This window comes from Argentina anserina, chromosome 1 (genome assembly GCF_933775445.1).
Source record: "Argentina anserina chromosome 1, drPotAnse1.1, whole genome shotgun sequence".
NCBI lineage: Eukaryota > Viridiplantae > Streptophyta > Magnoliopsida > Rosales > Rosaceae > Argentina > Argentina anserina.
In genome coordinates this window covers 9460272-9486877 of record NC_065872.1, presented here as the reverse complement: position 1 = coordinate 9486877, position 26606 = coordinate 9460272, and the positions used below count along the sequence as shown (strand labels likewise).

Sequence of the window (26606 nt, the reverse complement as noted above, 5' to 3'; positions counted from 1 at the left end):
TAGATAAAGGGTAATTTTGGTATTTTGGGGTGTGCATTTAGAGAAGAATTGACATGAAATTTTATATTAGTAGTATATTAAGAAGTGTGTGTGTATTAAGTGAAATGAGGTGTGTATTTAAAACTTCTATATATATATATATATATATGCGTGTGTGTGGGGTGCATATATGGTAATTTTATTAATTAATTATAGTCATAAATTAATCGTAAATGTAAATTAATTAAATAAGAAAGTCATGAATCTTGACATATTTGTCACTAGAAAGATTATCATCGACATAATTGTATTAAATATGGTATTAATTAAGATATGTATACTCTAGGGAAAATAACATTTGTTACCTTACATATCCCCTTAAATCGATTATACCCTAATAAATTAATATTCTATTTCAAAAAAAAACCAAAAAAATCTTAACAAAAATTTTAATCTAAATATAAATGTTGTAGTTATATTACATTGTCTGAAATTTACAAATAAATATATTTTGTGCACACACACAGATATATATATATATATCTATATATTTCGCGCGTGCACACACATATTTCAAGCATATTTTTGTAAATTTTAATTTTTTAAATTGTATTTTAGAAGCATTATTGTGATGAAAGAAAAAGAAATGATAAAAAGAACAAATATATATATTATTATAATAATTTAGAACCATTGGATTTATGAGGATATGATTGTCTTTTCATTTAAAATGACATTTTATATAATTTTAATTGTTGATATGGCAATGTGACGTGACATGTCACGTAGGATTATGACGCCATATTATGACTCCCTAGCACTCATCTTGTTAAAATGACAACTAAATAAGTTCGACAATTCACATAATTGATGAAGAAAATATGTTGCGTGTACGTAGTGCATGATGCTTGTATAAACTGAAGATAAAATCGTCGTCTTCAATTTTGTGCTGTTACATTATGATTGGAATAGGAAGGTAAAAAGAGGCTGTACATAAATGAGAGTTGCCTATAAATTGGTAGCTGGTGTGTTTCTAACTGTCTATTCCTGAATCTTGGTCGGTTTAAACTCCCAGCACAAAAATGATGTACGTGCGCAAGAGAGCTAGAAAATGTTGGAAGCGCGGAGGTAAGATGCTGGCAAGAAAATAAATGAGGAAACATCCATTATCATTTTGGCCTTGGAGCTACACCAGTCTCTCTTCTCTAAATACAATATTGCAACGCAAAACTTGTTCCTGACGGATACCGCCTTTAAAAGACGTCCGGTATTTTGGTTGATAGTTCTTGCCTTCTAACTCTGCATGCCAAGAAAGGATAATAAAATTGGTAGGTTTCCCCATCCGGTAGCAAATCTATTAGGCCGGCAATTGTTTGGTGCTTCACAGAATGAGAATCTTACTTAAAATATAGTGTGGTGGTTCACAAGAGCTGCATTTCTTTAACTTGCTTATTCATTATATAGATAAATAACAATGACTACGTATGCAATACACAGAGAAACAAAGAGAAATATGATGATGACAGCAGAAAATACCAGTAAAGTGTTTGAAGAACATCCAATGACCGGCGGAGATGGCCCCAACAGCTATGCCAAGAACTCCTTCGTCCAGGTTCCTTTTTTCTCTTTTCTCTTTTCTTCGAGTTTTGCCAATGACCTGCAGTACGTTAATGTTAATTTGATACCTATACAAACTAAAAACACTCAAATGTTTTAAACCCTTTCAACAAAAAGTAACCTCTGTGATCTCTCTTTTTGCAGAAAGTTGGCGTTGATGCTGCAAAAGAACTAGTGACAATGGCAATAGCAGAGAAGCTTGACTTAGAGTTCTTACATTCCAACACCTACTTTTGCGTTGCGGACCTGGGTTGCTCGACTGGACCAAATACCATTTTGGCAGTTGAAAGAAGCTGTGGAAGCCAAGTTCCGCAGCTAAGGTACCTGAATTTCATGTTTTCTTCAACGATCATTCCTCATACACTACAACACAAAACATGATTTCCGACCCGGGAAATAGTCGAAAAAAACCCTCATTTGGTCGTTAATACTCTTTCCGACCAAAAAAATCTGGTCGGGCTCGGTCAGTATTACCCCGGTCACAAATGCTATTTTCCGACCATTTTGGTCATAAATAATAGTCATTTACGACCAAAGTTACCGTCGGAAACTCCATCGTAAATGTCACTATTTTCGACCAAAAAACTCTCGTCGGAAAATGGTCGGGAATAATATAATTTCCGACGAAGTATATCCGACCATACCATTGTCGGAATATTTATTTCTAACCATTTATTTCCGACCGTGTGTTCGTCGGAAGTTCTTTTTTCCACTGATTATTTTGACCACAGTTTTATCGATTGTCGTTGTCGGAACTTTATTGATCGTACGGATTTTTTATTTTCATTTACAATTAATTTTAATTAAGATATTAAAATAAATATATTTTAAACAAAATAAAGAAGAAAATAAATACACAATAAAGATAACAAACGAAATTTTTTTCCTAACAAATTATCCATAACATCCTTACTAGTACAAATAATGCAAGACATCATCCTTAACATCCATAACAGTAGAAATAGTGAAGAGATATGAGAAAACAAGAACAAAGAGTTTAGTCACTTAGAGGCTACATTGTCTCGTAGATATTTCTAGATAACTATAAGTAGATAGATAAGTTGTCCGACAACTACCGACTCATAATCAAGGTGCACAATCCTCTTCAGAATCTCCATGAGTAGGTGAAATGATTGTGTCATTTGGAGGTGAACTTGAATAAGCACCCTGCAACACAAACCCATGATAATAAGTACAAAATTCATAATAAGGGTTATTTAAGCTTATTTAACCCATGATAACAGAATACATACCAAGGGTTGGACATTGACTTGCTAAACATTTATGTTAATGACTACAATGGCACCAATGCATGCTGAATATAGTAGAGATATATATATGCTTTAAGTCTACAACCTTTGGGTACGTACCAAACAGGCAAACATGGTTATGATGGAATAGACACCAACTTATGTGGTAGTTATGTTACTTTGGGTACAATGATCAACTAATTTCAATCCTTCACCTTACATATTTGTGTTAATGACTAAAAATTATACCACAAACATTATATTGCCAACAGAAAACAGTACCCATGAACTTATGTTCTCCACAGAAACACAGGAAAGCTGAAATTATCATAATCACACATCTGGTTAACCAAACAGAAGGTAAGGAAGACAAACACCTATTATACAAACATAGTTTTGCATCTAAATAACTCATCACATGGTTAATATCATCAATCCGCAATATTTAAAGTGATAAATATTACATTCTCAATGAAACAAAAATTTAGCAGCCAATCACCCAAAACACATTCTCAGTAGCCAAGAAATAATTATAGAAATAGCCCTATCAACAAAAGTATTGGGTATGGTAACATGCAGTTTGTCTCAACTGCTCATGAAAGTATTTCGTAAACTAAGTAGAAGAACACAACGTTTAAAAGTAGTCCAAACAATTCTACAGAAAGTAGATATAGCAGCATACTAGGGTTTCTAATATATTATAACTGTTAAACCTCCTCCAGAAAATGAATGGACACCAATACATGGTTATGAATGCATAATTGAAAGCTTGAAAGTAAAGAACAGAAGTAAGAACACCCTGCTATTGACACTTGAACATCTTCATTAATTAGTTTTATTTAACCACAAGAAGACGATACAAAAATTAGGTATATGGTATGCATTCACTTACCAAACCAAGAGTTACCATGTCCATCAAAGCTTGAAGGAGTTTCTTGTTTTCTGCCACGTCAGCCCTAAGACTTCCAACTTCTTCTTTCATAGCTCGAAACTCCTCTTCACGTTCCAAGCAAGGCCGGCTGCCGCTTGAATTGTAAAACTCTTCTGGTGGTTCCATTCCGTCACCTAAGCCACGAATGTGTCTTTTTTTGGAACCACTAACCACCTCCTTATATATGTCCCACTCATCCAACTCTTCTTCTCCTTCACCACCCAAAACCTCTTCAATACGTTTTTTCAACTCCATTTCATCCTTCAAAATAATCAGGCATGTCCAAAATAAGTAGTCACTGTTAATATACTAGAATTATATATACAACACTAAAACATACATAAAGCTCCTTCGCTTTCTTACTACTCCAACGTTCTTCCTCTCCATCTTTGCCAGCAGTAACGTGAAACCTCTGAAACATTTCTATCGGGCTTGGTCCAACTCCAGTCCTCTCAATCTGAAAAGTTAAATGAACAAGGACAAGCAACTGAACAGCCACATATAAATAAATAAAATCACCGAAGGGGTAATCAAATCAGCCTCCTATTTCTATCATTTCCAAACACCAAAGCTACTTATCAATGGAGAAAGATACAAAAAAAAAACAATTAGTCATACAACACTAATACAATAGGACCTTAAACTCAGAAACCAACATTTTCATATTATGCAGACATATCCTCATATTATACTTATCAACTCTAAGTGAAGTTATGTAGATATATCATACTTTTATTATGTTTCAGTACATGGAAAATTTTACTTCACGTACCTCCGCATATATGTACTTGGCCATCGGATATGACCCCGTTGTATGCACTAAATTTAGCTTGTCACGATTTAACTTGTTCTGGTCACTCATCTCATATATACATAATAACATTAGAATGAATTGCCATCAAGCATTGTAACCATATAATGACTCAAGAACAATATTACGAATTTTGAAATTACTACATGAAAAAATCTAATTTCAAGAAAGCCTTAATATAACCTGCCAGGTTGGCTTAAGCCAGTCATCAACCATCAATATCCAGATATGAGGCGGCACGTACGACGGGTTGTTGGCATATCTAGCTGCAGCAGTCTTGTGTATGTGAAACACACTATTCCGAATTGCACTCATCCAGTTTTTGTAGTTATTTTCGATATACGCTTCGAACGCATGTTTTACTTCTCCTTCGTTGCAATCGAATTTGAAATTCTTGTTATTGAAAAGCTTAAACAACTTGTCCAAATAGTGTTGGGGACATTTTTTGAAAGTTGTATAAGGCCCTGTCAACTCTGACCTAAACAGTGGCCAAATACTTCTTGCAGCATCGGTAGATATGATCTTTGCCAAGAAAAAACATAAGTCAATTAGATAGGAGAGTAAAGACTGAGTCACGACTTTAATATCATACACAACAAACACTAGAACTGTCTGAGTTTATTCAGTCTCACAGTTAAGCAACGTTTAAAACGTAACATGGACAATTGAATTAGTTGTAACTCTTTCGAAAAATCACCCCTTTCATTCCATAGCCTTTGGAACCTTTGGCAGGTCCTCTTCCTATTCGTTTGATTTGTTGAGTGTCTGACCCTTCTTCCTCTTCCTCTCCCTCTTCCACATCATCTGCTGCTTCATTACAGGGAATGTCAGCATGCTGAGTGCTTGTAGAAGAATCAGGAGCTAAAGTGGCTGCCGCCATTTGTTTTCCCCTGCCTTTCCTTGTCATGACTACAAAATCATAGATTTATTTTAAGTATACAGTAAAAGAGGTTTTATTATCTATCTGATTCTACCATATAAGATAAAAATTCAACTTAAAAAGTAACACAAAACATAGAAAACACATTCCAGTAACCTGGACCAGTCACTTTCACGTTAATTCATGAACAAATCGGTTTCGATTTAGACTTTGAGGTTTTCTGATGATTTATAGAACACACAGTAAATTAACTCTCAGACTTGGAATCACCTTAAAACGGTTTTTCTCTAAATACTAATGAAATTTCAAAGTTTGGGTTCATTTTCTATATCTTTTTGTCAAAATTCTATTGTCTGTGCATATACTATGTATTTAAAATCAAAAGAAAAACTGTAAGTGGTACATAAAAACTCAGAACTAAATTGTACAATCCACATCAGTCAAGCATGTAACCAGAGATGGGAAAAAACGCATAGGGGCTTCTTAGCAATGAGGCCAACAATCAGTCATTATCAATTAGGAAACAATTTTTTCCCAAAATTCGTCAAGTAAAGAACAAGTAAAGAATGAAGCTAGGGTATAACAAATATAAAGATAACATAAGAGACATAGTGGAGCAAGTGTTTCTCTCTTGATTGAATTCATTGAAACATGTAGAAGAGGGCTACCATACAACACAGAAACTGCATAAGAAAAGAGGCAATGCTAACTTCTACCTATTCAGTATGGTAAGGCTATGAAAGCTATATAGATGATTACAAGCTAAAGAGTATGGCACAAACTGGTACACCTACAGCAATAATGCATGCATCATGCCTTTTTTTTTTTTGACAAACACCAAGCCTTAAACTACATTAATAGTGACAAAATCAGCAAAGTATGGTTGTATGTACTAAGACTTTATCTTCAATATGGTCAAATTATAATTTTGTAGTAATGCATGAGATTGGTTTCAAACCAACATATATGGATCAAAACAAGAGTATTAAAAAAGAAAAGAGGAAACTAATAGATGTACCTAAGATATTAACATTGAAGAATAGTTACTCTATTGCAGTACAGTGTGTTTAACTAGTGGTACATAGAAATCCAGAACTAAAAGAATGATATATATATATATATATATATATATATATATATATATATATATCTTATGAATTATATGACCCTCAATCATATTTTCTCAACTACTTATGCTGGCCCGGATTGCAAATCTAGTGCAACTCACTGTTGTGCCTAATGAAAACATAAGAGAGACATAGTGCAGCAAGTGTTTCTCTCTTGATTGAATTCATTGAAACATGTAGAAGAGGGCTACCATACAACACAGAAACTGCATAAGAAAAGAGGCAAGGCTAACTTTTACCTATTGAGTATGATAAGGCTATGAAAGCTATATAGATGATTACAAGCTAGAGAGTATGGTACAAACTGGTACACCTACAGCAATAATGCATGCACCATGCCATTTTTTTTTTGACAAACACCAAGTCTTAAACTACATTAATAGTGACAAAATCAGCAAAGTATGGTTGTAGTACTAAGACTTTATCTTCAATACGGTCAAATTATAATTTTGTAGTAATGCATGAGATTGGTTTCAAACCAACATATATGGATCAAAACAAGAGTATTAAAAAAGAAAAGAGGAAACTAATAGATGTACCTAAGATATTAACATTGAAGAATAGTTACTCTATTGTAGTACAGTGTGTTTAACTAGTGGTACATAGAAACCCAGAACTAAAAGAATGATATATATATATATATATCTTATGAATTATATGACCCTCAATCATATTTTCTCAACTACTTATGCTAGCCCGGATTGCAAATCCAGTGCAACTCACTGCTGTGCCTAATGAAAACATAAGAGACATAGTGCAGCAAGTGTTTCTCTCTTGATTGAATTCATTGAAACATGTAGAAGAGGGCTACCATACAACACAGAAACTGCATAAGAAAGGAGGCAAGGCTAACTTCTACCTATTGAGTATGGTGAGGCTATGCAAGCTATATAGATGATTACAAGCTACAGAGAGTATGGCACAAACTGGTACACCTACTGCAATAATGCATGCAACATGTCTTTTTTTTTGCTGGGAACTGTAAGTATTATCCTTTGTAGCTCTGATTAATTGATAACAATGTCTCTATGAGGGGGGGTTAAATGTTTTACCACCTGATTAGATTGAAGTGAAACAAAAATGAAACCAACATTGAACAAGACCCAGTTCGTTTATGCTAAAATATATCAAGAATTCACAACGATTACAACAGAGCAATCAATTAAAGTCGGGCAATCATCGAAAACAATTCACATATCAAACCAACACCATGTTATTTAAATAATCCATACAAAATCCCAAATCCTAAATTCAAACCTGTGGTGTCTCGATTAGCTTCAACCATACGTGGAATTGAAGAACACCTGAACACCAAAAATACATGAATCAAGAAGGATTGATGAACAACCATAAAGAACATTTAATTAGAAAAAATAATTCACCGTTGGCGTTTGGATGGAGCAGTGGGTTGGGGACCGATGGGTGGGATGTGCAGAGAAGCCAGCAACTCGTTATTTCGGCGAACATTCTCATTCCTCCGCTGCTCGTACTCTGGGATTTTCCTGGTAGCCATGAATGAAGGAAGTTTCTCTAATTTGTTCCATGACAGTGCAACCAACACAATTAAACGCACGATTTAGGAAACGACGCGGGAAGATATTTTGCGGGGACGATTTGAACTTTCGGGAATTCATGGCGGGATAATTTGGGAGGAAATCGCTGTTTTGTCAGAAAATGAGGATAGAACTCAGAGAAGAAAGGGGAGCAATGAGGATCAGTTATTGGCCGTGGGTGTACATTTAAAAACAAATTATTTTATAAAACTGAGAAATCTATGTGTCGTATAAAACGGTATTGAATGTCAAAAATTTCTACACTTTTGGAACGATATCTTATGTACTCTTGAATGAAATCTAACAAAACAAATGAGTTAAAAATTTTCAAAACAAACTAACTTACAGTAAAATAGGTAGGAGGTGTAACGATTGGAACAAAATACCTAAAGTTCCTCCAAATCAAAAGCTTAAAATGTCAAACGATATAATAAACTAACTCATACGTTTAACAGGGATATGCTCCGAAAATTGTTACACTCAGTTAAAATTCAAACTCTATATATAGGCTTCCTCATGGTAGTAGTAATCCTCGCAACCATTCTATTCTCTTTACATTTTGTTGTTAATTTTAGTCGTCTTCAATTTATTTCATATGAAGACATCTTTTGGTCATAAACATAAATTTTTACACCAATCAGAACCGGCGCGTGTTCGCTCCACATCTCCCCCGCCAGTCGATAACAGAAGAATTTCAAGCAACCGTGTTAGTGTAAAAGAGTCTCGAGTGAACTCTTCAAATGGTTCAAAAAGTGCGACTGTTGTTGAGATTTCTACCAGTGATGATGAGGAGGTGAATATAGAATCAGGAAAATATCCATCTTGGTTTTATACCGGGAAAAATTCACGTTACCCTATTGATCTGACAGGAGATGATCGTGAAGAAAAAAAAAGGTACTAATTCAACAAATCGACGTACATTCTCTTTATACTTGGACACACTCGACATTTTGGAACTGTTGAATATTTTCTTGACGTGGTTTCAGCATACATATTCGGGAAATATGCCAATGTTTACTTGTTTGGGAGGACATTGGTTTATATCTCTGAGACATGGACTTCTTGTTAGTATTTTGATACACACACAGAGCACAATACTCCAATGTATGTATATACATCATCGTTTCATATTATCAACCATGCACGTCAAATTTGGAATCCGATTGCAAAATCAATTAAACAAAAGTATATTCTAACCTATCAGTTGTAATATCTAGCATATGTGTGTTGAGGTTGTTTTCAGAGTTGCTTTGGATTGAAGATATGTGATATAGGAAACGACACCAGCAACAACAAACGATAACCATATGTAGGCTTGACTCGCAGCACTGCACACAGCTCCACACAGAAGCCTTTGCAAGCCTGTGCAGGTTAGCCCTGCATAAATGCCTCTGTTTATATATGTATTAGTATTTATACATTTCAATTCATTACTATTTTATTAGTATTCATTTCATTTGTAATACATAAAGTGTCAATGGATAGATCATGGATGTACCTAACACGAAATGATATGAGGTATTACAATGGAGTCCAGAGTTTCATAGAGCACGCAACCGGTCATTGCCTACACTCTGATGGGAAAATATGGTGTCCATGCAGCGATCACAAATTGACAGACAGATTTGTTCCATTAGTTGTACAGGATCATCTTTTGCGCAGAGGTTTTATGCCGAACTATATGATATGGCGTAAACATGGGGAGAATGAAGATATTGATATCGGTGAAGCTGGAGGTAGTGAGGACAACACCGACAGTAATGATGCTGCAGATTTTAATCCAATCGATGATATACAAGACCTAATTGAACAATGTATCCCACAGGATCCTAATAGAGATGCACAAGAGTTTTATAGATTGTTGGAGGAGTCAGAGGTGCCGTTGTACAAAGGGTGTGAGAAATACTCGAACTTGTCCTTTCTTGTTAACTTGATGCACATAAGGAGTACTGGTGGAATGAGCAATAAAGCGTTTGACCAGCTATTGAAGTTGTTGAAAGACGCATTCCCCATGTGCGACAAATTGCCGACGACAAACTACAGAGCGAAGAAAATTGTTGAAAAGCTTGGGCTTCATTACGAGAAGATTGATGCATGCAAAAATAATTGTATAATATATTACGGGGACCACGCAAATGCAATCAGCTGCCCTACGTGCAAACTTTCAAGGTGGAAGACACAACGCACCACCAAAAACAAGAAAAGGGGAAAAGCTAAAAAGATTCCGTGGAAAGTCTTGCGATACTTCCCAATCACACCAAGACTTCAACGATTACTTATGTCGTCTAAGACAGCTCAAGATATGAGGTGGCATCATGAGGATCGTGTGAAAGATGGTAAATTAAGGCATCCGGCAGATGCGGAGGCTTGGAAACACTTCGATCGAATTCATCCATCTTTCGGCGATGAGCCCCAAAACGTTAGGCTTGGCTTGGCAACAGATGGATTCAACCCTTTTGGAAATATGAGTGTAAGTCACAGTACTTGGCCAGTTGTGATATATCCGTACAACCTTCCTCCATGGATGTGCATGAAAGAACCGTACACCTTCTTATCCTTAGTCATTCCAGGACCGACAAGTCCCGGTCAAGATATTGATGTTTACCTTGAGCCGTTGATTGATGAGTTAAAAAAATTGTGGGAGAATGGAGAAGAGACGTACGACATTTCCAAAAAGCAAAATTTTCAAATGAGAGCGGCAGTGATGTGGACTATTAATGATTTCCCTGCATACGGTTATGTGTCGGGTTGGAATACTTCTGGAAAATTGGCATGTCCAAGTTGTGCGTCAGAGACTCCTCATCGTAGATTGAGACATGGCTCAAAACAGTGTTACATGAAACATCGTCGTTTTTTGGCACTAGATCATGAATGGCGAAAAAAGTGGAAACTTTTTGATAATACAAAGGAAGTGAAATGTGCACCAAAGAGAAAATCTGCTCAAGAAATAGCGACTGAGCTTCAGGGTTTAAAGACATTTAAACATGGAAAGAAGGTGGATAAACAAATAATTCCTGGATTTGCAAAGACTCACAATTGGAAAAAAAAAAAAGGAGTGTCTTATTCAATCTACCTTACTGGGAGACACATGTGTTGCCTTATAACTATGATGTGATGCATACTGAAAAAAATATTTTCGATAACGTGGTGGGTACAATGATGAATATTGATGGTAAAACAAAAGATTTTTTAAATGCTCGTCTGGATCTCAAAGCTATTGGTATAAGGAAAAAATATTGGCCTAGAGAAGAGGATGGGAAGCTAGTATATGATCCGGCACCTTTTGAATTGTCAAATGATGATATCAAAGCTATATGTGAATGGTTACTGAAGTTAAAAGTTCCTGACGGCTACTGTGCAAATGTATCCCAGTGGGTGAATGCTAAAAAACGTAGTATTTCTGCAATGAAAACTCATGACTGCCACGTTTTCTTAGAGAGATTACTTCCGCTTCTTGCTCGAGAGTTACTACCCAAAAAAGCCTGTGAAGCACTGATTGAGTTGTCACATTTTTTTAGAGAGTTGTGTGCTAAAGTGCTAAGTGTCCCTGATTTGGAACTTCTTGAAAAGCGTATCGCCCTAACACTATGCAAGTTGGAAATGATCTTTCCTCCTGCTTTCTTTGACATCATGGTTCATTTGTCCATACACTTGGCTTGGGAAGCAAAAGTTGGCGGTTCGGTGCAGTATAGATGGATGTACCCCGTTGAAAGGTGATTTTTTTTTAATATTGAGGTGTTGGTCAAAACTTATGTTAGTTTCAAGGTATAGTAACACTTGTCTATTTAAACTTGTTTTCCTTGATAAATAGGTACTTGCATAAGTTAAATACTTATGTTCGTAATAGAGCTCGTCCAGAAGGTTGTATTGCAAAAGGATATTTGGCAGACGAGTGTATCATATTTTGTTCAAGATATTTACGTCAGGTTGAGACTAGATTTAACCGAGTAGAGAGAAACTACGATGGAGGCCAAACATTGCAAGACAAGTCTCAGTTATCAATCTTCTCATTTCAGGGTAAAACTATTGGGAAAGGTGTTTTGAAAGTAATGTCTGAAGAACTTTATCACGCTGCAACCCATTATGTTGTCACGAATTGTGAAGAGTGTTTGCCTTTTATTGAGTAAGTTTTTCCATCACCATGAGTATTTTAATTTCATACTGATGTGGTACATTGTAATTAAATTTTAAGAATTTATACGTGCAGAGAACATAAGGACATTATTCGTCTGCAATATGGGGATGATCAGGTGGATGAGTTCCACAAAACACAATTTGTGGACTGGTTTTCAGAAAAAGTAATCAACATTTTTAGAAACATAAGATTGTTATTAATAATATTTAATAGCGAATATTTTTTTTACTATTTTTTCACATGTAGATCCGGCAATTGCATAGAGATGGAGTTGTGAGTGACCAAATGTTGTCTTTGGCCGAACGTCCTGGAAAGCAGGTTGTTTGCTTTAAAGGTTACAATATCCATGGACTTAGGTTCCATACAAAAGATCATGATATGACGTTGACAACACAAAATAGTGGTGTTATGGTCAAAGGTGATGACCAGATAAATTGTGTGGATTGGTATGGAAGACTTACAGACATTGTGGAACTATGGTATATAAATCAGAATAAAGTTGTCTTGTTTCAGTGTGATTGGTTTGACACAGGTACCAAAAGAAAATGTTATAAGGAAGACTGCTACGGCATACTAAGTATTAACAACAATGGTAGGTTGAACACTGAAGAGCCATTTGTGCTCGCATCCCAAGTAACTCAGGTTTATTATGTTGAAGAAATAAAGAACAATAATTAGAGTGTCGTGGTGGAGACTAAACCAAGAAATGTTTTTGAAATGCCAAATAATGAAGATGAACCTTATCAAGAAGAAGAATCACACACAAGACGCATATATTCCAACCGTACCGGGAAAGAAGATAATGACGAGTGAGGTATTGTGGTTTTAGTCTGTCTTGCTTTTATTTACGCAAATATATGTTATGTGTGTGTTTTTCTTTCTTATATGAATGATAAATTAATTATTTTCGTCTACAGTACCCTTCATTTGGCAAGTTGGAGTCTCGACATCAAAAGCATCTGGAAAATATGGCAACATTAGGGATGGGAACTGATGTCCGTTGTAACGTGAATGCCTCCTGTTGTGCTCCATGATTTGAGTTGTATCTTCTTCCCGTTAATTTGTGTCTTGGGAGTCTCCTTTACTTGTTTTATGTTATTGTTTTTTTTTCATGAAGTTTAGGTATTATGTCCCCTCTTTTATAATAATTTCAATAATATAATAAATAAAAAAACAGGCGTGGGGTTGAGCCTCCCAGTGAGACTGGGTTCCAAACTCCTTTAAAAAAACTATCAAATATGTCTAATAGGATCGTCCCAAACAGTTCTTTCTTTATTTGTTTATTGAAATAAATTTTTTAATTAATTATACTATGTGATGTTACCATCTTTCATTAAATTAAAAATAATAATTCACAACGAAATAACTACGCAGTTTTTTTACGACTATCCCGATGGAACAGAGTCTAATCAGAAATTTTTTTTTTCTAACGACTTTCCGACCAAACAAAATATCATCGGAAATGACTGTTTTTTTTTTCGACAACTTTACAACCAAACAGGAACGTGTTCGTGTTTATTTATTTCCGACCACATTTCCGACGAATTGCCAGCTCGTCAGAAATAAAATCCGACCACAAATTGTATTTCCGACGAATAAGTGTTTTTGGTCGGAAATACCATTATTACTGACTAAAAAAGACTTTAGTCGGAAATTCATGGTCGAAAAAGGGTATCATTGTTGTAGTGATATGACTCCAACATGCTCTTTAAGTCTCTACCTCTGAAAAGGATATACTATGCAGCCGGTGTGCCAGGTTCTTTTTATGGCCAGTTATTTCCTAATGATTCCATTCACACTGCTCACTCTTTTTATGCCCTTTCATGGCTCTCAAGAGTACCGAAAGCAGTGGCGGATAGTAGCAGTCCTGCTTGGAACAAAGGTAGAATTCATTACTCAGATTCCACAGATGATGTACTGAGGGCTTATGAGACTCAATACACTGAAGACATGGAGTGCTTCCTGCATGCTAGGGCACAAGAAATTGTGTCTGGAGGATTGATGATATTTATCTCTAAAGGCCGCCTCAACGACAGTCCTCATTCTGATGCTTTCCAAAATGTGGTTTTCCAACTCTTAGGTTCTTCCATCCAGGACTTGGTTACAAAGGTAAAGCTGTTATTGTCTCTGTTGGAAATTACAAATTTGATTTCACATGCCATGCAAGAAGATAGAGAACCATGTGTTGTGAATATATACATCTCACACATGGGAAAAATGAAGGTTTATATGGACGAGTCACTCCATCCATTGTAAATTTGTTCTAGATACAAATGCATCATCCTCGTGAAAAAGTTAGAGCTCGTCAACGGGCCAGGTGTGGGTATTTTCACAAATATGAAGATCTAAGCCCGCCTATCTAAAACGGGTCTTACAGGCTTTTGTGGGCCAGACCGGACTGAGCCATACGAGCTTTTACGGGCCACGCCTTGTGGGTTTGTATTAGAAAAAAAAAACATCATACTCTTATTTAAGGGTTTGGAACAATAAAAGAATTATTATAAAATATTCTAAAAAAAGTCACAAATAAATTCTAGTTTCGAAATATTGTCGATCGACACCAATAGATGTGATCGATATATATATAGGGACTCTGTAAAAAATTTCGTCCGTTTTGAACATGGTTTGACCGTCTGTACCTACGGTCAACCAAAAAAATTTGACCGGGGCTTTGCCAAATGGGTTTCATCGGTGCGACAAGGCACAATCGATGACAAAAATTAGGTGGTTTCAGATATGCAAACAGTTTTCGGTGTTCGCATCTTGGTAATAGGTATTCCCTTAAGGCATATTAGTTGTGTTTTTGGTTTACCAGAAATTCTGATGGTTAAACAATATTCGAATTAGATAAAATTTTTATAAAGTCACTAAATATATATACCGATCATATGGACTATGTGTCGATGATTTCGAGAAGTTTTATTTTAAATTTATTATAAAGATTATGATACAAGTTTATAGAGGATGCTTTGAGAGTTGCTATCAACAATGCGCCGAGAAGAGAAGCGAAGCAAGTTCAACGAGGCTGTCGTCAACACGCTTTTTCCTCCTCCTCCTCCATCACCACCGGTACTCTCTTTTATTCAGTTTACCTGACTCCTTAGTCCTAACGTCTCTGCAACTTGTAAGTCTAAGAACAAATGCTTGCAGCCCAAAGATGAGGACGTACCCTTCAACGTTTCACGTCAAGACTTCGGACTAGAAATTGGGTCTTCAGCTACCAGCGGGGATGAGGATGGCGATGGCGAAAGTGAGACGCATGAGCTCACGAGGGCCCAGCGGAAGAGACTCCGGAAGAAGAAGCTCAAGGAAGACGCTTCTCGACGCAAGCAAATCATAGGGCCTCTTCTCCCTTCGACAATTGATGAAGGTGGGAGTTGCAGTCCAGATGTTCGACGAAATGCCTATGAGGAACCAAGTAAGACAACTATCTTGTCTTATCAGTTGTACCAAATATTCGAGAATTTCAGTCTCTGGGTTTGATAGATTGGATTGAAAACGATTATGTGATGCTGCATTGGTGCAGGTGATCAGCCCCCTCAACCGGATTGCGGTAATCAGAAGAACAAGGTGAAGCAAAGAAGGAAGGCGAAGAAGCTGGCCAGGGAAAGAGAGAAGCATTGATGTATTTCAATTCGACCAACCAGTGAAGCTTATGATTTGGCCTCTGAAAAGTTAGACTTGGTCTAAATGGTTATAGAACTGTGATACAGTGAGGGTTCCACTTTATTTTGGACATTGAGCACAAATATTCAGCATGGCTTTGCATCTTTGCTTACAATAGAGCATCATTACAATGAAGAATGCTGGGCGAAAATGTGCAGACTAACAAATAACTATGGTTTGTGGGAGCTGCTAATGTTACTCAACAAAATTAAGTACATAGCGGGGTAACTATCATACATTTACTTACAAGAAAGATTAAAAAAAAACAGTGCACTGCAAAATTAATAGGGTAAATGGATGAGATAATTTCTTGATTTAGTGATCTTAAACAAAGAAATCAATATCCCTGCATATTGCTAGAAGTGTCCTCCTGCTACCCAAAGCAATAGTGATTCAGAATCATCAGCACTCTCGTACATGTTGTAACTTGAACCCTCAGAACCCAGTGTTCCTATGATCAAGAAGAAACACATGTTAAATCTTCTGCAACTTGTTATATGATATAACATCTCCCAACATCTCACTATTAAGGCTGCTTATTACCCATCTGCCTGTAAATAAAGTCTTTTACTATTGCGATGTCACTGATGAACCATTAAACTAACTTATATTCTAGGGTTTCTGGCCAAATTTACAGGTGAGAAGATGGTCACAGCAATTTAGAAAGTTATGATAATCCAAGCAAATGAAAGAGAGGTTAGGTAAGGTAGCTCTGAAAGTCATGTGACAGTAACAACTCCCTCTCATAATAAGGCAGTGATTCAGAAATTTAAAAGTGGTGATCAAGTAGATGAATAAATCAATTTCTTTCTCCATTATTCTAATGCAATAATGGTTCATCCACATCAACCCAAAAACATTATATAAATCAGTCCCCCTACAAGGGCACTATGGACCATGATTTAGTCAAAAAAGAGTCAACAGTAGGGAGCGACTAGATACTATCCCAAAATATGGTTAAAGCACACTGTGCTCCCATCATCAAGTGCTTATTATAAAGTTAGATATCATCCTCCAATCATATACAAGATTAAGATTTATGCCCCTAGAAAAAACAACAAGATATATCCAATTAAACAAAATTTTGCATTATGGAATAAAAGCAAATGTCCAAAGCTTAAAAGGCCAAAACCAAAGATTTTCCATTATGTAATGTCCTTTCTATGTGATCACGATGAACCAAAAAACGACCTTTACGACACCGACACCACCGGGTAGTTAAACGGCAACGGCCGGAGAGACCCTTCCGCTGCAGCCCGGTGCACGAACCCATATTTACGAAGCACCTGATTATCGGCGAACATCAACGCCTTTTGCATGCCGTCCCCGCACGACGTCCTGGAATACATCTGATTGTGGGCCCCACTGCAGGGTTGGCATCCTGTGAAGTGCGTGACGAAAGGCCTCCTCCAGCTGCCCGCACCGTACCCAGTTCCCGCGTCCTTCAGAAACTCCTCCCTAAACGCACCGTATTGCTCGCTCACTTTCTCCGCGTGTCGCCTCCTCAGCCTAGCCACGTCGCCGTCCCCTTGCCTCCTCTCTATCTCCGTGTACTTCTCGGTGATGTTCTCGAGGTTCCCGACGATCTCGGCCCAGTAGCCCTCGAAATAGTAGTCGCTCTCTAAGTAAATCCTGTCCGCCCATTTCTCGTTCTCTTTGTAAATCAAGTACGCCAGCCCCGTCTGATCGTCCGACTCCGGGAAGGCCTTGTCCTTAAAAGTCGCCCTAAGCTTCTCCCCCCATTTCTCGTACTCCGGCGTCTGTGGGCCCATCGCGGCCCAGGCTTCTAGAAACTCCATGGACCACTGGCAGTTCCTGATCAGAAACACGCCGGCGTTCAGCCCCGTCCAGCTGTGCGTGTCCAGAATCAGGTGCGCCCAGCCGTGCACGACGAGGTTGTGCTCCCTGTACTTGTGCAGCGGCAGCTTGAAGTCCATGTCGGTGAACAACGCGTCCGAGTCGACCCACCAGATCCACTCCGCCTCCGGGTGGGCCACCATGGCGGCCCGGATGACCGGAATCTTGGCCCAGTAGGTTTTCATCTCCGGGTGCATGAAGGCGTTGTTGTAGAACAAATCGTGGCCGTGGATCCTGCAGTAGTCCACTTTGTTCTTGAAGAACCTCAGCAGCAGATGATCGCCGACGGGATTCCTACACGCCGCCGGCTGCGACCCCGTCACCATCAGAACCCGGTCAACGGCTCCGGCCCGGAACGAAGGGTGAAGCATTAGCCACTGGCGTCTTTTCTCGTCCCACTTTTTCACGGGCTTCCCAATAGTGTAAGTCAGCTCCGGGTCGTCGTAGAAGCTACGGTCGGGCGGGTCGGAGTGCAAATCCGGACCCGGGTCGGAATGTCGACCCGGACTGGAGCTGGGTATAGTGACAGTACGCCCGAAATTGGAGGGGGGAGTGGAGTTGGGGTATATGAAGGAATATATAGTGAGGAGTAGCAAAAGAGCGAGAAATGCGCCGCCGAGAAAGAGGAAGCTGTCGGTGAGCCATGAGGAGGCTTTGGCTTTGAGAGAGGACTTCGGCATTGGTTGGGTGTGGGAGGACGGGTCGGGGGAGACCATGGTTATATAGCAATGGTGTTTGGGGGTCTGTGACAGATAAGGTTTAACAGCGATGTTTGGCGGCCAAGGATGAATGTTCTTAAGAGGAATTGAAGTAAAGAGAGAGGATCCCAGTGAAGTGAGGGAGAGGGAGGAGACAACAGCACTGGTGTGATTGAAGGAGGTAGGGTGAGGTGCGCTGTGCGCGTGATCGACGGTCGGGAAAGGTCCCACGTTGTCTGGAGAGTTGGGCATCGAGGGACACGTGGGTGGGAGATTATGACCGACAGTTTAGGTTAAGAGAGATTTTCTTACTGGTTCTGCTTCTATATTTTACCCAAGTGGAATGGATGTAACAGTTAAAGGGCGTTGGGGAGGCAAGATGGGGTAAATGCTGCAAGTCCTGAACTGTTGAGAATTTTATTCTTCCTGTGCTATTATGACAACAAAATGAAAATCTTGTTCAGATGTAGGGATTGATGAATGCACATCAGCACATGGACGCAGCGAGACTTATATGAGCGTACGGTTTGATCCATCATACATTTGTCGGAGGTATATCAGATTTTTTTCGAACCCCCATTATTATCGTCTCATGCTTTTCATTAAATTCATTGTCGTAGTTGGTTACAAAAAAAAATTACACTAAAGTAGGGAGTGTTTTAATCAACGAACTACATTCGTAACAGAAACATTTCGTCGTAAACCGATTATGGGTAGTCCTAACTCCTAAGAGCAAGGGTGTGGTTCTATTTTCTTACTAGGCTAAGTGTAAGTGTGTAACTCTACAGTAATTGTTGTTTAGATAGTACTAAATCATTTGTCATCCCTCTGTCATGTTTTATGTTAATCATAACTAGTTTAGTAAGGAAAAACAGCGAGGCATTACTAAACACAAGAACACAGAGAAACCACTACTATCAGAAGATTCAGAAGATAATGACTTGCCGTTTATGTTTTCTTAAATTGTATACACTATAGAATAATCCAGTTTTACGGTATACTTTTATGCAGAACCAATGAGCCCTAGGCTAGACAGGGATACTCAACTACAGAACATAATACAACGTGTGTGCTCCTATTGTCAGAAGTTTTCTTATTTGGCAGCATTTCCTATTCCATAATATATTGCAAGTTTTTTGGTCCACTCTTAAGAATCTAAGCATCGTAAGTTGAATACAAGTTCAGGATTTTAAACTTGCATGATAGGTATTAGGGATGCAAAGCTGCCAGCAAACATTCCTCGCTTAACAAAAATCCAAACAAATCAGAGCGCTTTCATCCTGCGCTCGATCCATTACAACCTGACTTCTTTTCATTTGTTGTTCTTCAGATTTATCCAACTATTCAAACTTGTATAAAAACTGTCATAAGTAAAAGTTAGGACTTCAGTAGCACTTAAACTGAATTTTAATCAGTATGATCTTCTTTGTCAATCAACAAAGTAATTTTAGACCGGAAACTATTTCCTCTGCCATAATTTATCAATCTATACCAGATATTCAAGAACATGTTCTTTTAAATTAACGACACTTGGTTAAATTCATACATACACATGGGCTCATAGCCTCACAAGTTCATGTAGATCAAGAGAATGCAGTTGCTAACATTTTCGAGTAAGAAGGCAAATGTCCGACGAAGTGTCATGTAAGAAATTCAAGTAAATGTCCTCTAATTACCATTTAGTTTCCGATTTACCATCTGAAGAGCTCAAATCCGGATGCACAAAAACAAAGTTCTTTATACCATGGCACGTGCGGCTGTCTGTCAACAAGCTTTCATAGCTCAGTTGGTTAGAGCACCCGTTTAGTAAGCGGGAGGTCCTGAGTTCAACTCTCAGTGAAAGCAATATCTTTTCCTATTTACTTTTTTAGAGCTAGTCAGAATGTCAGATACATATTTATTCCATTTTACATTGGAACAGTGGGAATGTTCAAGTGTAAAAACAACACCAATGGATTTTGAAACCAATACAAAATCCTTATTTACACAAACAGCATGAGCTTCTTTCTACTCTGTCCAGAAGTCTAGCTAACAATACAATTTGGATACAATTTCTCACACGCTTGAGTCTCCGACTAACTCTTTTACTTTTCTTGGTTCTTTTTACCCCCATGCACCAAGCACATAATAGCTGTGCTTGGTTTTACAGTTACAGTCACAATGGTGAAAAGGAAAAACATATCTACACCACCACCCATCCATGAAACTACAACAAACACCTCACAAACCAAATTGTTATCTTCCTAGTTCACTAGTTCAGCAACCTTCTAAATCTCGCCACTTCAGGTAAACAAGCCCTGCACGGTAATGAGTGTATGCGCCTGCAACAACCAGTATGTGAAACAGTTGGTGGCTGTGCCCTGCAATGTCAAATTTTCCAGGCATCCATCGTTCTGGAATCCTCGTTGCATAAACCAGCGCACCAACTCCGTAGAAAAACCCCATGAGAATCTCGTACCAAGTTGTGTGGAGTGCCTCGGGTTGGTCTGAAAACAAGATGAGCTTGTGGAGGATAGGAAGAATGCCCGACAAGCCCATGCCAAAGAAAAGTGATGCACGGACACTACGGTACTGAGGAGTTTGAAAGACGGGTAAGAGGGAACCCAGGACCGAGGCAATTCCTAAGATGGTTATGAACCCCATGTAAAGGGTGCAGAAGAAAGGGTTGCACATGAAGGAGTAGTACACAAGAGGGTAGAATGAGGTGGATATAAGGGCTGCAATTCCAGCATAGTCCAGCCTGAGCATTATATATGACGTTCGCTCAGAATGGCATGAGAGAAGATGGCAAAAGCTGCTGGACAGCAAGCAAAACATTGCTCCTCCCATGAAAGCAAAAAATGGCCATCGTGTGATTGGTCTCATCACCAACGGTGCAATTATGTTTGCTAAATCTTCCTTCATGCTATGCTGCATTTACCACAAACAATAAAGCCGAGGGCTATTAATTTACAGGAGTAAGTGCCTTTATCAAATAAAATATATATATATATATAGACTATGGTTTGACAGTAATAACACATCCAGAACAAGCATATCTGACATTTGCCTCAACTACAAGGTGGTACATGCTGTAAGTTGCAGCACAACCTCTTAAAGGGAAACCAAAATATAAACTAAAATAATATCTTGTTTTCAAACTAGTAATAAAAAGCATTTTTCACCATCCTTGTTTTCAAAGCCAGTTCAAAGATAAAAATAACAGCTCAAAGCATATTGAGCCTTCATGAAGGCCACAATTGGAGTATGTGTATATATATAGACATCAAGGGTAAATATATAAACATCATAAGAGTATAAAATAAGATTCAAAATATTCATACTGACTTGCAGATCAAAACAAAATCATCTCATTTCCAACAAAAAGATACTGCAAGACTGACCATTCTTTTCTTCTCATTTTACTTCAATTTTCTCCCATAAACAAGTATCTCAACTTAAGTCATTCCAGTACTAAGGCTACAGAGAGAGAATTACCAGAACACAAACATCCGTGTGGTTGCCATGGGAGAACCTCTGAGGCAAACAATTATTTAGAAGTTCCATAACATGCCAACCAGAGAGAGAGGGAAGCAGCTCCATTGTAGGCATTGAAGTCTTTAGCTCCTCCCTAAGTTTGTTCAGAGCAGGCATGTTCGGTAACGATGGGAGGCATGTCATGAGTTCCTCATGCAACTTGTGAAGATCAGCATTTTTCAGCACATCAGGTAAGGCATGAAGATCCACAACATCTGGAACCTTCATTGCAGTGTATATGGTCAGGACAAGAAAAAGGAAGAACCCGATCAAATGCCTGGAGATATAGTAGTCTGTTAAAAATGGTTTTCAAAATTAAATTCAAGTCTAATGGTTCCTAGCTTCATGAGTAGCAAAACAAAAATAAATATTAACTGAAGCCAACTTCAGATAACAAATATGCTTTCAGAATAGATAGCTTCAGAAAGACACTATCAACCAAAAATGATATACAGTCATATACTTCTTAGTTTAATGTCTGTGAACAGGATTCAGAAGTTATCAAACTACTGTAAACATTAAACAGTGTCCATTTCTCATATTTGCCTTTCAAATCCGTCACAAATCTTTCTATACCATAACTGGAAAGACTTTAGAAACTGTTCCAAATAGGCATGATAGCACTTCATCTGATATCAACATATTACGTAAATTCAATTATGCCACACATTGTGCAAGACCTGATGGTGAATTTAATAATCATAAACATGAATGAGCCTTACGTCCAAACGTTCAGCGTCTCATTGTGGATGGTGAACATACTGAGCAAGACCTGCTTCAATGGCCACTCAGGCCGGTAATGACCCAATATATACTCGTTGTCCCTTAAATAGTGGGGCAAAGAGTGGTACTCAACCAGCTGATACTTCACCTTCTTCCACAGACGCTTTCCTTTACCTTCCTTTGATGCACATGCCTGATTGTTCTCCATTGCATCAGCAACCAGTTTCGAATCGTCAAGGCTTTGTTCTTCACTGCCCATTCTCTGATAAAACCAAATCACACAATGTTTAACTCAAAGCAAACAAAAACTCAACTAACTAAAAAACCAAGAATCAAATCCATCTTTAAAATCACTGATATTTCACTGCATGCAAATTAAGCAAATCTATAATTCCCCGGTTTCTGTTCAAACCAATTCGTACCCTATGAAACTTACAAATCAAAATGCAATTTTTGCCAGCCAAATAAAACTTAGAAAACAAGAAAGCAACAGAGATCTTGAAGCATTGATCTTTTAGTCCATGCAACTGAACATAAATCCAATTCCCAACCAAATAACCCCAGGCATATGATTTCCATGGTCAAGATTCGATCTTTCAAGTATTGCAGAGAACCCAACAACAAAAAGAACATATTCCTTGTACTTATTCTTTGCTACATTCTCATGTAAAACCAAAACCACTAAAAACAGAACCTAACATAACAACAATGACATTGAATTTAAGCTTAACAAGTAGAACCCAAATGAGAACACCAACCTCAATTATGAAGAATCACCAGCAGAGAACAAAGCCAAGCCCCCCCAAGAAGGAGAATGTTATCCTCCCTCAGATCGGTTTCTCCACCTGTTTATACCAATAATGGGGCGGTGAGAATCAGAAATGAGAGAATTGTCGTTAGGAGTGAATCTGAAACCAAATGTTGGATTTTAAGAACCAAAAAGAAGAAGAAGCCAAATGGGAAAAATTAACGGAGAAAATGACAACAAAATCAAGGGCGTATAGTTGGAGATTCAGAGAAGGAAAGATTGGAGGTGGTGAGGTTATATTCGTTGGTAAGATGCGGAGATGCCAATGGACGTTGATGGGTGTCGCAGAGTTAACAGGTTTGGCACGTTTTGTGGCCTTGAAAATTTGGGGAGATATTTTCATGCGTTGGCGGTCTGTGAAATTCATGTGACACGAGGCTGAGCTAGGAAAGATCGAAGCTTTGGCTTTCTTTGCCAGTTTTGTCTAGAGAAACCGACATCCCAGTATCAAAGGGTGCATGGTTGAGTACGTTTAAGCTTTGAGGTCTTGTTTCTTGTTTCGATTGAGATCCTTTTCTTTTCTTCGACTATGTTTCATTAACCTAATGCATCTTAATGTAATTGTAAAGTCCCGTACGGAACTTGTTGGACATTAAGTCATAGAAATTCATTATGTTTAGCCTTATGGTTTTAATCATCAATTTTGTAACTCTGTCTGTTTGGAACTTTGGATCATATGAAATCGAGATGGTCAACTTATCACATTGCATCTCAACATGAGGAGGTTTCATATGTCGCGACTTCCACTAGGAACGAGAAGAATTTCAACATGAAGTTAAAAAAAAAACACTCAACGAACTTAGCCTAATACAATGGCGAATCAACTTTAGGCTTTAGACAAACAGATCAGTTCAATACAATGAAATTAATCTACATAAAGTTGAATTGCTATAGTCGATGCATCACTACTATGAGCTGATAAGGTTTGTCTGTGTTAAACTAAAAGATTCTTGCCTATCTAGTATGCTTTTGCTATAACTATAAATTGATTAAATTTCTCTATCACTGCATAAAGTCGGCTGGTCTAATGTGTCGATGCAATTAAGGAGTCAAGGTGTTGCAGATTCCTCCTTATATGAATAGTCAATACCTATCCTCGCCATTTTAATTATATTGTTATGTATGTTTGTTATCCTCATTGAGTTCATAATTTGTTATATAAAAATGTTTAATTCTCTTATTTTTTGTTAAATTGCAAGTTTGATGCGTGAATCTCAATTCTAAAACTCGACTTTTTATATTGAGTAAAGACGATGTTGATATGACAGTGGCATGTCTTCTCACTCTCCTGTAAGCAAATCTATATCCGCATTAGGGTTTTGTTCAAATGCATTCTTTTGGGATAGTCATGAGCTCTTGATTCTTCACTTCTTTGGTTCTTTCGTATTGTGGTAAAAGATTTGCAATCTGTCTTCTTTCGGCAATATGCATGATCAATAATACTACTACTGGTGATATTGATAGAAGGTAACATTTTATTCAATGACTTAACTAATGGGCTATCCAAAACTAATCATAGATTTTTTTTTTTATAAAAAAAAAACTAATAGATTTCAGTTACTAGTAGATTTCAGTTGCATTTTGTTTATTGAGTTTACATCTGGTTCTTTTTTTATCTCGATACACTCTTGTATCTAATTTGTGTATTAAATTAATTTTGATGTCAGTTCTCGTTAATTTTACAATAGTTCTCATTTAGTTTCTACATCTACCAATATTATTGTGTTTTCTTCAAAAGGAAAATAATACTAATGACGTCAAAACACGCCGATAGAAAATCCATAGTGGACAGTAATACGAAGGCCCAATCCTGAACAAAACCTGCTAACCCGCATGCACTGCCGCATGCAGCTTTGGGTGGTACAGTAGGAGTTAAATCTTGAACTAGGGCCAGTCTAACCCGCTCATTCTGCATCATGTAGGTTCTGTAGCATATCAGATCCAATCTCTTGGGACTACACCATGTTGAGCATAGTGTATTTATATTACCACGTTTTTGTGGCATCTGGTAATTCATTTGTTGACAAACTTGACATTGAGTAGTTGGGATGCCTCTATGATAAGTTGCACGGACACGCCATTGCAGTGGCGTATCGCGTGTCCGACACAAACACGCCCCAATACGCGCCGGACACGCGAACTGACTTTGGACAAGGCCCGGACACGCGTACACGCATCAATTCATAATAAAAGTGAAACTACTTATGGTGAGAATAGAACTTTGGTGATCCAATGCACTTAACAAGTCCTCAACTATTCCAACAGATTCAGTTTTTGTTATATTTATGCACACTTTAATATATATAAGGAGAGGAACTCGTGATAAAAGTAAGAATGTTTGTGGTGGGATTCGAACCTTGGTTATTCAAGGTACTTATCAAGTCTTTATCCATTCTAACAAGTTATGTTTTCATCATTTTAATGCACACTTTGACATATATATACATCTAAAATTCTAAATACTTTTAAATTTATAAAATAATTTTTAAAATATATATATATATTAAAAATAATATTTAATTAACGTGTCTACCACGTGTCCGTGTTTAAAAAAAATTATATATGTCGTGTCTACGTATCGAATCGTGTTCAATACGGACACTCGTGTCCGTGTCCGTGCTACTTAGCCTCTATGAGACCCATTTTGGACCAAATATTATATGTCATGACTTTAATCTTTATATGATAATTGCCGACCTTTGTTATTAAAAAAATGTTGGTGACACCAATAAGGAAGTGTTATTTCACCATTTGACAACAAAAGCCTTGATTATGAGTTTTTAGCCTAACTCCTCAATTGGTTAGGGCTTTTGACATGTTTGGGAAGAAAATGATAAGAAAAAATCAGTTACAATCTCACTACCAACCCCTGGTTTCATAAGTTGATTTCAACGGATACACAATAGGCATGGTGCTACGCTTCCTATGGGAAATGGATACCAAAATGGACCTCGAATAATTAATGGTATAGGAATTGGTCTACATTCAAGACCAAAAGAGGATAGTGTTAATTTGGTAAAGATGAAACTGATTATATATATATATATATATATCT

At 37.6% G+C, this 26606-nt stretch overlaps 4 protein-coding genes, 1 non-coding gene and 1 pseudogene across 6 annotated transcripts; 3 read left to right on the top strand and 3 right to left on the bottom strand.

Annotated features, from left to right (window-relative positions):
• Positions 1 to 1486: 1486 nt before the first annotated feature.
• LOC126801372 (loganic acid O-methyltransferase-like) lies at positions 1487 to 14539 on the top strand (annotated as a pseudogene).
• Positions 2469 to 4583, bottom strand: LOC126790626 (uncharacterized). Its single transcript, XM_050516949.1, has 4 exons — positions 4550 to 4583; positions 4118 to 4234; positions 3739 to 4038; positions 2469 to 2763 (listed from the first exon to the last, which is right to left on the bottom strand). Exons 1-4 carry the CDS (start codon positions 4571 to 4573, stop codon positions 2683 to 2685), a joined length of 522 nt encoding a protein of 173 aa, XP_050372906.1. The 5' UTR covers positions 4574 to 4583; the 3' UTR covers positions 2469 to 2682.
• A 732-nt stretch (positions 14540 to 15271) lies between the features above and the next one.
• Positions 15272 to 16396, top strand: LOC126801356 (uncharacterized). Its single transcript, XM_050528798.1, has 3 exons — positions 15272 to 15352; positions 15434 to 15701; positions 15810 to 16396. The coding sequence occupies exons 1-3, from the start codon at positions 15272 to 15274 to the stop codon at positions 15905 to 15907; spliced, it is 447 nt and encodes a 148-aa protein (XP_050384755.1). The 3' UTR covers positions 15908 to 16396.
• A 710-nt stretch (positions 16397 to 17106) lies between these two features.
• LOC126790185 (galactomannan galactosyltransferase 1) lies at positions 17107 to 18895 on the bottom strand. Its single transcript, XM_050516341.1, has one exon. It carries the CDS (start codon positions 18754 to 18756, stop codon positions 17143 to 17145), a length of 1614 nt encoding a protein of 537 aa, XP_050372298.1. The 5' UTR covers positions 18757 to 18895; the 3' UTR covers positions 17107 to 17142.
• A 1380-nt stretch (positions 18896 to 20275) lies between these two features.
• TRNAT-AGU (transfer RNA threonine (anticodon AGU)) lies at positions 20276 to 20349 on the top strand. Its single transcript has one exon. It is a non-coding gene; the product is annotated as a tRNA-Thr (tRNA).
• Positions 20350 to 20434: 85 nt separating this feature from the next.
• On the bottom strand, positions 20435 to 23922 carry LOC126782841 (heptahelical transmembrane protein 4-like). 2 transcript variants are annotated; one of them, XM_050508172.1, is made up of 4 exons: positions 23502 to 23922; positions 22743 to 23005; positions 21982 to 22297; positions 20438 to 21414 (listed from the first exon to the last, which is right to left on the bottom strand). In XM_050508172.1, the coding sequence occupies exons 2-4, from the start codon at positions 23000 to 23002 to the stop codon at positions 20761 to 20763; spliced, it is 1230 nt and encodes a 409-aa protein (XP_050364129.1). In that variant the 5' UTR covers positions 23003 to 23005; positions 23502 to 23922; the 3' UTR covers positions 20438 to 20760. The 2 variants fall into 2 exon arrangements, with proteins under 2 accessions (XP_050364136.1, XP_050364129.1); XM_050508179.1 differs by lacking the exon at positions 23502 to 23922 and having other exon boundaries at positions 20435 to 21414; positions 21982 to 22242; positions 22743 to 22891.
• Between the last annotated feature and the right edge of the window lie 2684 nt (positions 23923 to 26606).

Excerpts from the sequence above, each read along its gene's own strand:
- LOC126782841 (XM_050508172.1), bottom strand. The coding sequence starts at position 23,002 with ATGGGCAGTGAAGAACAAAGCCTTGACGATTCGAAACTGGTTGCTGAT. Across the intron at positions 22,298-22,742 it reads GAGACGCTGAACGTTTGGAC|GCATTTGATCGGGTTCTTCC; the intron begins GTAAGGCTCATT and ends CTATATCTCCAG. Across the intron at positions 21,415-21,981 it reads ACACGGATGTTTGTGTTCTG|CATAGCATGAAGGAAGATTT; the intron begins GTAATTCTCTCT and ends TGGTAAATGCAG.
- LOC126801356 (XM_050528798.1), top strand. The coding sequence starts at position 15,272 with ATGCGCCGAGAAGAGAAGCGAAGCAAGTTCAACGAGGCTGTCGTCAAC. Across the intron at positions 15,353-15,433 it reads CTCCTCCTCCATCACCACCG|CCCAAAGATGAGGACGTACC; the intron begins GTACTCTCTTTT and ends AAATGCTTGCAG. Across the intron at positions 15,702-15,809 it reads AAATGCCTATGAGGAACCAA|GTGATCAGCCCCCTCAACCG; the intron begins GTAAGACAACTA and ends GCATTGGTGCAG.
- LOC126790185 (XM_050516341.1), bottom strand. The coding sequence starts at position 18,756 with ATGCCCAACTCTCCAGACAACGTGGGACCTTTCCCGACCGTCGATCAC.
- LOC126790626 (XM_050516949.1), bottom strand. The coding sequence starts at position 4,573 with ATGGCCAAGTACATATATGCGGAG. Across the intron at positions 4,235-4,549 it reads CCAAGTACATATATGCGGAG|ATTGAGAGGACTGGAGTTGG; the intron begins GTACGTGAAGTA and ends TTAACTTTTCAG. Across the intron at positions 4,039-4,117 it reads AGAAAGCGAAGGAGCTTTAT|GATGAAATGGAGTTGAAAAA; the intron begins GTATGTTTTAGT and ends ATTATTTTGAAG.